Source organism: Heterocephalus glaber, unplaced genomic scaffold (genome assembly GCF_053883595.1).
Source record: "Heterocephalus glaber isolate CG9 unplaced genomic scaffold, H.glaber_assembly_v1.0 deba00000943, whole genome shotgun sequence".
NCBI classification, from domain to species: Eukaryota; Metazoa; Chordata; class Mammalia; order Rodentia; family Bathyergidae; genus Heterocephalus; species Heterocephalus glaber.
The window spans coordinates 8,223,548-8,236,745 of record NW_028258175.1 but is presented as its reverse complement, the minus strand read 5'-3'; the positions used below and the strand labels follow the sequence as shown (position 1 = coordinate 8,236,745).

The 13,198-nt window shown below is 42.9% G+C and overlaps 1 protein-coding gene across 2 annotated transcripts in view; it reads left to right on the top strand.

The window, feature by feature from the left end:
* The first annotated feature begins 45 nt into the window (after window positions 1-45).
* Txndc11 (thioredoxin domain containing 11) overlaps window positions 46-13,198 on the top strand; it is a 62,082-nt gene continuing 48,929 nt past the window's right edge. The window contains exons 1-3 of one of the 2 annotated variants that reach the window (XM_004855864.3): window positions 46-437; window positions 6,146-6,362; window positions 11,368-11,465. In XM_004855864.3, coding sequence (XP_004855921.2) covers window positions 193-437; window positions 6,146-6,362; window positions 11,368-11,465 — 560 coding nt within the window. In that variant the 5' untranslated portion in view covers window positions 46-192. Of the gene's footprint in view, window positions 438-6,145; window positions 6,363-11,367; window positions 11,466-13,198 lie in introns of those variants that run through there. The other variant, XM_021237258.2, reaches the window with a different exon arrangement.

Below are 13,198 nucleotides of genomic sequence, written 5' to 3'. Positions count from 1 at the left end.
GCAGGCGGAGTCGGTGTCTGCGCACACTCCGTGGTCGGGGGGCGGGAGGCCGAGGCGGCACGGTTGACGTGGAGGGTGCGGGTTAGCTGGCGCGGCGGGCTCTGGGATTGGGGAGCCACAGGCCTGGCCGGGCCCCCGGGCCTGAGGCAGCGGCAGCGGCGGCGGTATAAAGCCGGCGGCGGGGAGCATGTAATGTCGGAATGCGGAGGCCGCGGTGGCGGCAACAGCAGCAGCGACGACGCCGAGGACGAGGTTGGCGGCGGCGGCCCGGCGGGCTCCGGCTCCCTCAGCCCGGCCCCGGCCGGAGAGTCCTCGGCGGGCCGTCTCCGCCGCGGGCTGCGCTGCGCCTCCCTCATGGCGCGCCAGAGGCCGGAGCTGCTCTGCGGAGCCGTGGCGCTCAGCTGCGCGCTGCTTCTCGCCCTCAAGTTCACCTGCAGGTGAGGCGGCCGGGGCCCCCAGTCCGGCCCTGCGCTCTCCGCACAGGCGGCAGCTTCTGGCGGGCTCCAGGCCTTCGGGGTTAGGATCGGGGTCGGGGTCGGGCCCGGCCAGACCTTGTCAGGAGCGACCAGCTTGACCCTCTCCAGGGCTGCGGCCGGGGCGCCCCACTTCCCAGCTCCCGGTCAGCACGGCGCCATAGGTCGAGGTTTCCCCGTGCTCCGCGGCTCGCCTTCATTTCGCTTTAGTAGGGAGGGAGGTGGGCCCTGTTTTGGGGCTGTCAGGATCTCTGGGGCTGTACCTGTCACTTCTGCCCAGATTGTAGGACCCTCGATTTTCATTTATTTCATTTCCCTTCTACTTCAGTGTACTGATCCACAACCGTTTGAGAGTTCCAGCCTCCTTTGGGAATTGAGGCATTCATTGATCCAATGATTATTTATGTCTCTATGTGCCCAGCACTCGTTAAATCAGTAAAGACAAAAGTCTCTGGTCTCTTAAGTGGATATTCCCGAGGTGGGACAGGCGGTGAACAAGTAAACATGATTTTAAAGGGCTTCAGTAGGACCTATGGGAATGAAGGGATGAGGGCGGGCCAGAAAGGCCTTCCTAAGGAAGTGAGATTTGAAGCTCACACCCGGAGAGGAAGGGGCGGGCCCTGGGAAGTTCCGGGGGAGTGTACCAGGTAGAGGGAAGGTAAGTCCAAAGGTCTTGAAGTTGGAAGAGCTTGGTGTTTTCCTTGGAACTGGAAAAAGGGCCTGACCGGTGAGCACAGTGAGCAGGAAGAATGAAAGCTAATGTGCATCTTTTTAGGAAAAGTACATAGATACAATATTTTATTTTTGTTTTTTGAGACAGGGTCTCGCCTTGTAGCTCAGGCTGGCCTCAAACTCGTGGCGATCCTCCTGCCTCAGCCTCCCAAGTGCTGGGATCACAGGTGTGTGCCACCATGTCCAGCCAGATACAAAATTTAAATTTCAGCTGTACTGGCTTTCTGGGCCCATGGTGTATCTTCTGAGACTCCAGTTTATAAAATCTCTTTGACATTGATACAGCCTCTTGGTACGTCGGTCAACAGGAAGATTTCATCCCTGTACATTGAGTTTATTGAGCACAGTATGTGGCCCCTCATGTCAAAGAGGTGTCAGAAGATTGGGATTTTAGTGGAAAGAGATTATAGTAACTATCATTTAGGCATTTGCCGTGTGCCAGGTATTCTACCATCAGAGTTTCTCAGCACTGTTGCTGACTTGAGCCAGATAATTCTCTGTTGTAGGGAGCTGCCCTGTGCATCCTGGGGTGATCAGTACCATCCCTGGCCTGTACTTAATGAGGCCAGTGGCACCAAGACTGGACATTGACGGATGCCTGCTTGGGAACGTTTACTCATTTACAACATTTGAGAACCTCGTATGGATCTCATTTAAATCATGCAGTAAAGTCTGAATGTACTGTTTTCCTTCCCAGTTTATAGATAGAGTCTAGCCTTGTTCGTGTTACAAAACCTGCCCGTCACACCTATATTAAGGTGACTGAGGTGGATTTGAATTCTTCATTGTCGGGAACTGGACTCTTGGCTGTGCGATTTATCATTGTTCTCTATAAAGAAAATATACAAAGAAATTCAAGTTAGCACTTGTGTTCAAATTAGGAAGCAGTTCCCTCCCCCAAGGGTGTAGACCTTTTTTTAAAAAAAATATTGGTTTGTACAGCTCCAAATTACATTTCTGAGACAACATAACTAATAGAAAAGTCCTTTGAGGTCTCAGGAAGAAGGGAGAGTGCAGATCAAATTGTGAGAGCCAGCCAGACAAGATCCTTCCCTGTTTCTTCCAGAGAGTGAGCTCATGAGTGGCTGCTTCTTATCCATCTTCTTTCTGTGCTACTGGCAAATGTGACAGTCTTAGTAGACTCAGATTAATTTTTTTCATCTTTTATGATGCAATGGTGTCATGATACTATTTTATTGCTGTACAACTGATTAATATTTCTGTACCTCTTGATTTCAAATCTTTAATGAGGACAGAGGCTTAAGAGAGAATAAACGGAGTCTTTGGAGTTGAGGCTTTTTTAAATTTAATTTTTATTAATAGCTGCAGGCCCAAAATGAGTAATTTGCCCTCTTCTGTATCTGTTGCTTAGCTGAGTTCAAACCAAATAGTATAAAAAGGTTAATTTTAGGTTGAGCCACCATTAGTAATTGTACATTTCTGGGCACTTAATGTCTACTTTGAGCATTTCTGTTTATTAAATCTGTATGAATTCATCCTCCTGGCTTTCCTTTTACCCTGATTTGAAGGGTAAATAATGGGTATGTGTATTAGTGTGTGTGACTATACACAAGTCAACATGTATTCATTGTGCTTAATTGCGTTTTATTTCAAAGGTGCCTCAGATATTTGATTTTTGGTTTTTGGTTTTTGGGGGGTTTTTTTTGGTACCAGGGATCGAACTCAGGTCCTTGCGCTTTGCGCAGCAGGTGCCGAAACCACTGAGCTAAATCCCTGTAAATCTTGGCTTTTTTTTTTTTTTTTTTTTTGGTACTGGGGATCAAACTCGGAACCTTGTGCTTGTGCCTGCTTGCGCGGCAGGCGCCGATTTTGGGGGTTTTTTTGTACTGAGGATCGAACTCGGGACCTTCCGCTTTCGAGGCAGGCGGTGTCCTCAGATCTTTGGGAAAAGGTATTGGGTATAAATTTCCTGTAACAGGCCCCCCCTTTTTTTTTTTCCGTAGCGGGGATCGAACTGCTGAGCTAAATCCCTGGCCAGGCCCTTATTTGCAACCCACTCTAGAGTTTTTGCACCTGACACTTCAGGATATCTTTGATCTGGGTAGATTTTTTTCTGAAATGTAAAACAAATTGAAGAGATAAGTGGAGAGTGATTGGTTGTGTGTTTTGTCAATCTCCTTTGCAGTAGGAAATCCTCTGAACCTGGAGGGCAAAAATACCAAGTTGATGGTTAGCCTCTGGAGCTGTTGAATTCCTATATTTGGTTCCACTTTGCATTACAGTGTGCCGTTTGGGTGGCAGAAAAATAATTCCTCCAAAGAGCAGAATTTTGTATCTCTTGAAAATGTGTCACTCTCTTGCCACAGGACCTTCCACACCTCTTGGGTCAGGTTGGTTGTGAGACAGGGTCATGGTGTGTAGTTAGGCTGGCCTCAAACTCATGTTGATCCTCCTGCCTCAGCCGCCGGTGTGCTAGGATTACAGGCACCACCACACCCACCTCTTTAAATTGCTGTGTTGTATAGTTTAAATGATATACCCTGACCACCTCCCCATCAGAAGTGCCCTGTTCCTCTTATAACATTATGTCTTAACCCCTCACACAACAATCAGTATTTAGTGGGTTTTTACTGGCAGTTGTTTTTGTGTTTGTTTGCTCATCTTCCTTCTCTAGAAAGTAAGCTTGACATCCCAATGATGAATGTAACTGTATTTTATACCTAAAATGTACCAATAAACTTAATGGAAAGTATACTTGACAGTAGCTGCTATAGTGTCAGGTCCTGGGCCTGAAACATGTGACTAAAGCGTGATAACAGTTGCTCAGTGAACCTTTTTTGAATACTTATGGAAGTGATTGAGTTTTTTAGATTTTGAAAATACTTTATGTAAAGGCTATACATAAATTGAGGGGTTAAAATGTTAGTTTAAGTGAATAAATAGTTGTGGGGTTTTTTTTAACAGAGTCTTTTGTTGTTTGTGTTTTTTTGTTGTTTTGAGACAGGGTGTCACTGTGTAGTCCTACCTGGCCTTGAACTCATTAGGTAGCACAGGCTGGCCTCGTACTTGCAGTGATCCTTCTGCTTCAGCCTCCTAAGTGCTGGTATCACAAGTGTGTGCCACCAGGGTCTTATTTTGTAGCTCAGATTGGCCCTGAACTTTGGATTCTCCAGTCCCATCCTCCTGAGCTCAGTGATTGTAGGCATATGCCACCACGCTCAGCCTAAATTTTTGCTTTTAACACTTTTATCTGTTTGGGGATTTTATATTAATGCAGTCGTGTTACATGTGCTCCCTTTTTTTTTGCTGTACCAGGTATAGATTCAAAGACCTTTGCACTGAGCTACCTCCCCAGTCCTTTTATTTTCCTCCAGCCACAGGAGCATTGGGGAACAGTTGGGTGGGGGTCTTGGATCTTCTCTCTCCTCCCCTTCCTGTCAGTCATCACTCCAGGAACTGTATTGCTTTTTTCTTTTTTTTTGAGACAAGGTATCACTATGTAGTTCAGGCTGGCCTTAAACTCACAATGATCACTGCTGCCTCAGCCTCCTGAATGCTGGGATTACAGGTGGGCACCACCATGCCTGGCTAGCTGTGTTGCTTTTTTTTTTTTTGTACTGGGGATCGAACTCAGGACCTTGCGCTTACAAGGCAGGTGGTGATGTATTGCTTTTTAATATTGCACTGAAGGTTTTTTGAATAAAATTTTAAAACTTTTTTAAAATTTTGAGTTAGGGTCTTGTTGAGTTGCTAATTTGCCCAGGCTGGGCTCAGATTTGATCCCCTTGCCTCACACATGGGTTTATCTTTTCTCATCCTTATGTTTCTAGCCAATGTTTTTATTTTCTAAATTTATTTATTTTCGATGTTGGGGCTCGAACTTAGGACCTTGCGTTTGCAAGGCAGTCATGGTGCAACTGAGCTAAATTCCTGGCCCAAATGTTTTTATATTTAAAATGCTTCTCTTTTAGATAAAACATAGTTGGATCTTGCTCTATACTTTCTCGCAGTCTTTTCCTTTTAATTGGGTCGTTTAGTCCTTTTGTAATTAGTATAAGTATTGATATGGTTGACTAAATCTTTTGGCTACTTTTTGCCATTTGTACCTTCTGGGGTTTGTTCTTCTGTTGGTCCTTTTCTGCCATTTTGGAGTTAATCTGGTGTTTTTAGGGTTCCATTTTTATATCCTGTTTCCTAGCTAAACTGCTAGTAGGGTTTTATGCTGTGTTAGTGCAGATATGTGAACAGCTCAGAGTGTTTACCAGATCCCTTTAACGTGGGGAGATAGTGCCCCAGTCACAACCTGTTTGTCTCAGTGGGAAAGTGGTGGCTAGTCTGTGATGCCTGGCCACTTGTTCAGTGTTCTTTTCTTTCTCCTCCTGACCTCTTCCCTGCTGGGAATCTCAGATGTTCTGCAGTTACTGCTTTGTTATCCATCTTTCTTACTTAGATTATGATACATTTGGAGAAATGTGTGTTATTATTTGTTACTTTTGCCTGGATGCTCTGGTTAAGTACAGGCCAATTCTAACTAATATACTTAATGTTTTCTCAAAGTTGAATCAATTATAAGCATCTTCCATAGAAATCTTGCTAGTGATGGCATGTATGCTCCTTCGCCATACTTTTGAGCTTAGAGATGTGGCCCAGAGACCAGAGAGTCCTATGGAGAACCAGGCCACAGAGAGGTGAGGATGGAGTCTTTGGAGTATCGGAGGCAGGACTCCAGGTTACTCTCTTCTCTCCCAGACTACCGGGGTAGAGAATATCAGAAAATCATTTCTAAAATATCACTATCTGCAGACATGGCCAGATGTGCCTTAGAACAGTATATTCCTTTTTCCTTAACAGTTATTTGGGGACTCTTATTGTCTTATTCAAAAGAGGTGTTTTCTTTTAAGTTTCATTCTCTTTCCACACAAAGCTGTTGTTAGAAGAAGATAAACTAAGTAATCTTGTTTGTGTTTGCTCTTTTTTAGTCGAGCAAAAGATGTGATAATACCAGCAAAGCCACCTGTCAGCTTTTTCTCCTCGAGGTCTCCAGTCCTTGACCTCTTCCAGGGGCAGCTGGACTATGCAGAGCACATTCGCCGGGATTCAGAGGTGGTACTGCTGTTCTTCTATGCCCCGTGGTGTGGCCAGTCCATCGCTGCCAGGGCAGAGATTGAGCATGCAGCCAGCCGGCTTTCTGACCAGGTAATACTGACATTCAGCCTAAAAAGCTAATGACGTCAGTTTTTGGAGGGGGGAATGTGCCCATAGAGACACCTTACTGAGGTGACAGTTTCACCAGGAGTACTTTGTCATTTTTAGAGCCTTCTGTAAAGAAAGAAAAGATTTCTGATTGTGCTAGTCAGAGGAACAGTCAGAGGCAAGAAGGGAACAGATTCTGCCTCTTGAGATGTAGGCCGGTTACTCATCCCCTGCTACCCGGCTGTGTGGTTTCAGTGCCGAAGGAGTAGGGGACTGAAATCCTAGTTCTTGCATATCCATTTGATATTTGCTTGTTGTAAGGGGGAAGGGAGAACAAAGGGCATGTGTGGGGCAGGGGCCCTAGCAGATGCAAGTTAGATATTTTATGCAGGAGAAATTCATGTATAATATAACTGCTTTGTAATAAAGCTGGGCTTTTTAATATATGGAGCAAAATGATGTTCAGCAGGTGTTTGATGAGTGCCACCTTGGACTGTGAGAGAAGGATACAGAGGCAAGTGAGTCCTCTGTTATGGGGATGGTTTTCAGCCCAGTGGGTCCCACTGGCCATTGAGAAAATGAATAGTTTATGATTCCTTTTTTCAGTCTTGAGAAAGAATTCTTAAATGATAAAACTCCCTTACACGTGTAATTTTAAAATAATTTAGTGCAGGGCCAGGGATTTAGCTCAAGGCAGGCGCAAAGTCCTGAGTTCAGTCCCTGGTACCAAAAAAAATTTAGTGCACTAATTATTTAAAAAGAGATGAGGAGAAAGGAAAGTAACTCATAGCTAAATTTTATATGTATTAGTGTGTAAATGCCTAGACAAAGCAGGTCCTTCTACCTTTATGTAGAAAGACCATGAATAGGACAGTTACAGATCCAAACTGATGAAAGTATGTGTTGATTCTGGGTGTAGTGGCACATGCCTATAATCCCAGCATTTGGAAGGCTGAGGCAGGAGGATCGCCACAAGTTTGAGGCCAGCCTAGGCTGCATAGTAAGTTCAAGGGCAGCCTAAACTACTTAGCCAGACCTTGTCTCAAAACAAACAAAAAAGATATGTGTTGTAACCAGCTACCCGATGAGGGGATTGTGATCATTTCCCAAAGCACCTTCTGCCCTCAGTTTATACAGAAGTTGTGTACAGAGTCAGTGAACACAGCAGCCATGCTTAAGATTCACATGTGAAATGGAGTCAGGATAACAACAAGGAGGGTTTTAGCCAACACTGGTGTTTGGCAGGCACTTAGCACTATTGTAGATAATATGGATGGCTCTCCCTGGGAAGAGCAGTTTTGAGCACTGCAGAACATCTGCCAGGCCCCCTGCCCTACCCATGCCCTTAGTTCTCCTTTCCCCTTTGCAGCAAACAAAAAGCATCCCACAGATTTCTGAGAGGCTTCTGCTGAGAACTTGTGCAGGCAGCTGAGTTGCATAAACTTCGTTTGGACTTCTTCATTGGTTTTTCTTAGAAACAAGAAATGTTATAAATGGTGGGTAGGTGTGCTGCCCAGCTCAGCAAGCCTTTTTAACCATTAAGTCCCTGAAAGTGTACCAGTACTTTTAAATACAAGTCTCCATTCCTTACAAAGAACATTAATTGGTCGGGTGGGAGGAGACGGGGGAATGGATTTTGTCTTCTAACTGGTCCTATGGAATTTACCTGTTCCTTTCCCTCTCCCACCACCTTAAAAATGACCAGTGCTAACCAATCTGGGAGAGGATTCTGGGGGAAAGAGAATTATAGTGGGCACTGGGAGACAAGCAGTGTGCAAGCATAGAAGAAATCGCTTTGTCAGCCATTCCCTGGTTTTCTGAATATAGAAAAAGATCCTGACTTGTGTAGGGAACAAGAGGAGAATCTATTGTATTGTAGATTAAGGGTAAATTAGTGTTATTTTGCTCGCTGTTTAAGCTCTAAGTCCTTCTAGTGACAGTATTGGAATAATAATATTCCCGGGTGCTAGGCACTGTGCTCATCCTCACAACAACTCTGTAAGCTGGTGCTGTTAGTGCTGATTATCTGAAGCAGACCCTCAGGCTGAGAAGAGGGGCTGAACAGTTTGATAAAGAGCCCAGGCTGTAGGCAGTAAGCCACAGGGGTTCTGCTGCCATCCGCAGTTGCTGACTGTGCTCTTCGAAAGATTTTTTCAATTCCTTCCAAATTGAGAGCTTATTGTTACATTTATTTGCTCAGGATGGAAAAAGAGTGAGTTTATTTTTAGAAATAGGGCAAGAAACCCCAAACTTCTAGAGCATATTGCTTAGTAAAATTAGCAAAATGGTAGATTGTGCCCAATTTTTAGTAAAAAAAAGATGAGTTGCCAACTCTGAGAAGGGATGTGGCTTTTTTTTCTTAGATTCTTTCAAAAGGAGTTCTGAAAACTTGCTACTAAATTTTGATTTATGTTTTTACTGTGCTAGTAGATAAAAAGCATTTGAAGGCTCCTTTCCAGTTGTAATCTGTCTTCATATTTTTTCAATAATTTATTATGAGAAATTTTGAATATATAGCAAAAGGGGAAAATTTTTACTATGCCCTCTTAAACTTTTTTCCCCCTTCAGTACTGGGAATTGAACCCAGGGCCTGCCCCTCACATGCTAAGCAAGCCCTCTACCACTGAGCCACATCCCCCTCACCCCCACCCCTTGACTTTTTAAAATTTTATTTTTAAGACATAGTCTTGCTAAGATCCCCATGTTTGAACTTTCAGTCCTCCTGCCTCAGCTTTCCCAGTAGCTAGGACTGTAGGTCTGTGCCATTGTATCTAGTCTCTGTTAACATTTCATTATGCTTATTTTGTCATGTGTTTATTCATCCAACCAACCCTGTAATCCTAAGGTTCTCTACTAGAGCAGTTTTGCTGCCATTGTACCCCCCAGGATGTGTGTGTGTGTGTGTGTGTGTGTTACTGAAGAGTGAACCCAGGATCTTCACATTGAGCTATGTTCTCAGCTCCCCACTTTTTTTTTGGTACCGGGGATTGAACTCAGATTCTTGCGCTTGTGAGGCAGGCAGTGGAACCACTGAGCTAAATCCCCGGCCCTAATTTTCTATTTTGAAATGAGGTCTTACTAAATTGTCTAGGCTTGGCTCGAGCTTGCCATCCTCCTGCCTTGGCCTCCCAGAATGCTGGGATTACAGGCTTGTGTGACCACTCCCGGCTGGAGACATTTTTCGTGGTCACTACTTGAGAGAGAGTGCTGTTGATTTCTGGTGGTATCAGTGCAGGGAAAGTTGTTAAATACTCTATACCATCTAGTTCTTAGTATATCCTCTTATTAAAAAAAACCCTGGGCCGGGGATTTAGCTCAGTGTTCTGCTGCCTGCCTTGAAAGCTCAAGGTCCCAAGTTCGATCCCCCGTACCAAAAAAACAACAACAATGCAAAAAACCCCCCGTCCATTCAGCTTGCAATGACAGTATTACCAGAGTAGAGAAACTGCTCCTAGACATGGATTAATCCATCTTATTCTTGGTACATTTCAATGTAAATCACAGATTTAGGGACATTGTTGCCTAAATACTTCAACAGAGAGAAAGAGAGAACCAAAAATATGTATACACATTTTAGCATTTCACCATATTAATAATGTCTGGAAGCTAATGGCCACCACTTTGAGCACTTCTTATAATTGTAGAGGCCAAAGATAACTTGTATTAATCTCACGATGTCTTAATAAATTTAGTATTAAAATATTTATGCAGATTTTTCTTTTCCTGGTGTATACTTTTTTTTGGCAGACTCTGTATATTCCATGTTTTTCTTTTTTTCTTTTTCTTTTTTTTTTTTTTTTTTGAGACAGAGTCTCGCTTTGTGTTCAGGCTGGCCCTGAACTCACTTTGTAGCCCAGGCTGGCCTCGAACTCATGGCGATCCTCCTGCCTCTGCCTCCCAAGTGCTGGGGGATTACAGGTGTGTGCCAACACACCCTGCTATATTCCATGTTTTATTGGTCAGTACTATCTTTTAGATGGCTGAAAACCATTGATTATCTGTTTTGGTGTCTAAAATAGTCATTAAAAATAGTCCTTTGACATTTGTGCTGTGGATCAAACCCAGGGCAAGCATTCTGCCAGTGAGCTATATCCCCAGCCTTTTTTTTTGAAACAGTCTTTGCTATGTTGCCTAGGCTGGGCTCCAACTTGTGATCCTTCTGCCTCAGCTTCTCCAGTAGCTGGGATTATAGGGATGTACAGCCACACCCAGTGTGATATTTTATTTGCAATAACATTTTCTTTTCTTTTTTTTAATTACTGGGGATCAAACTCAGAACCTTGTACTTCCTAGGCAGGTGGCAGCACCGCTGAGCTAAATCCCTGGCCCTGCAATAACAACATTTTCATATACTTAGTTTGACAGTTGAAAGACATACCTTTCTGTTCTCTGTGTGTGTGTGTGTGTGTGTGTGTGTGTGGGTGTGCGTGCGTGTGATGCTGGGGACTGAAGCTAGGTCCTCCTTGCTCTCCTTCAAAGTGTTAGTGTGTTCATACTTACAAAAAGAAAGCTCCTTGGCATTCACTTTAAAATTCCTTTTTTTTTTTTTTTTTGGTGGTACTGGGGATTGAGCCCAGGTTCTTTGCACTAGGCTAATCCCACCCCTTTTTTCATTTTTCATTTTGAGACAGGGTCTTACTGAGTCATTAAGTTATCTAGGTTGGGCTCAGACTTGTCATCCCCCTGCCTCAACCTCCTAGAGTCCTAGGATTACCGGTGTGTAGCACTATCTCTGGCTTCACTTTAAAATACAAAATAAGTAATTTTCTTCTTGGGCCAGACGCTAAGTCCTAGTTAAATATTGAGAAGAATCTGTCTTTATTTCATTTCATTTTATTTTATTTTCTAAGCTTTTTAAATAATAAATGACCTTTGAAAGCTTGAAACGGTTTTTTTATACCTTCATTTTCAGTAAGAGAGGACTAGTTCCACTTTTATAATTTCATCTTTTAAATCTTGGTTACAGTTGCTATTCATAGTCATTTGAAAACCATTTTTGGTTCTGCAGGTGTTGTTTGTGGCAATTAACTGTTGGTGGAACCAGGGGAAATGCAGAAAACAGAAACACTTCTTTTATTTTCCTGTGATACATCTGTATCATCGGAGGTAAGAACTTCTCAGTAATGTTTCTGATTTCAATTAAGTTGAACACATAAATGAATTTTTACTATTTAAAAGCATTAGATATTCACTGTAGAAAATTGAGAAAATACAGATAAGCAAAAAAATTTTAAAAACTTGATAAATTTATCAACTGTATATAATTACTTGGTTTATTTTCTCCTATAGATGTATATGTCTGTCTCCTTTTTATAAGCAAAGGGTGGGATCAGGCAGGAATACTAGTTCCTATAGCAAACATTTATTGGAACATTTTAGGCATACATAATGAAACACTCATGGTAAGAAATTGCAACATTTTTTTAAAAGTAAGAATTATTCCATTGAATGAATACATTGAATACATTTCAGATATTTAAAAGTGCCCTTACAATACAAAAATATACAAAATTCCTCATTTTGTAACCTACAAACATTGCATGGTCAAGAAGGGTGTCTTATCTTTTCTTTCTTATTTTTTTCTGGTACTAGGGATTGAACTCAGGACTTTGCACCTGCGAGCCAAGTACGGTGCCACTGAGCTAAATCCCTGGCCCTTGCCTTTTCAATTGGGAAGAAAATCATTACTGGTCCACAATTCTGAAATTACAAAGAGGAATGAAAAACCAGTTTCATGAATTTTTGTCTCCAGATGAATTCATCTGACTGAGGGGACAAGAGGCTACCTATGGTATTTACCCACGGAAGGTTCCTCTTTTGCTGTGGAAGTATTGGCTTTTGATATTAGAGTACTGCTTAGACTGTGGACCATGCTGTGGACATGTCTATGAATCTGGCTTGAAGGCTTTTGGAGGCAGATGGAATTTGGGTTTTGTTCAGTGTAATTGGCTTGAAGTTGTATAAGTCTAAATGGGTAAAAGAGATTCGATTAATAAGTTTGTTTTTGTTTTTTGAGGCATGGTCTCACTTTGTAGATCAGGCTGGCCTTGAACTCACTATGTAGCCCAGGTTGGCCCTGAACTCACGTTGATCCTCCTGTCTCCTCAGCCTCTCAGTGCTGGGATTATAAGCAGGTGCCACCACGACTGACAAGATGTTTACTTTTTAGTAAAGATCTTTTCCTTTTCCCTGCCTCTGAACTTCCTGGGCCTTAATCAGAAGAGTTTTATATAGCAAGCATCAGTACACTGTCATTTATGAATTTTCTGTCCCATTCCATCCCACTTCCATATCTCCAAAATAAACTCCTCTGTGACATAATAGTATTATTTCCCAGGAACAATTGATAGTATTTGACCAAAACCACACTACTCAATTCTATCTACATATTTTCCTTCGGCTCTCAAATGTTTGTAATTCTAATATTTGCAGTAACAAACCAGTTTTTGCTTGGGGATTATCAAGACCACTTTTGACTTGGCTGCAGTGGTAGACACCCATATTCCCACCTGCTTGGGAGGCTGAGGCAGGAGGATTTTAAATTTGGAACCAGGTTGGGGAAGTTAGCAAGACCTTATCTCAAAATAAAAAATTTGACAACAGTAACTGTCTCAGGATTACATTTTTCTTTTTGAAGGTAGGCGTAAGGTGTATCCTTGAAGGTTCAAGAGTCTTCTCTGTAAGGGAGGATGAACTTTCCCTGTTGAGGTCCCTGCACTACCTTTGGCTTTGGAACAGGGCACAGATGCCTAGCAGGAGTTATAGTCCTGCCTGGAGTTGGACTTAACTTGATACAACCTTAAAAGCAGAAGAATTCCCTTGAATTGAGTACAAATGTC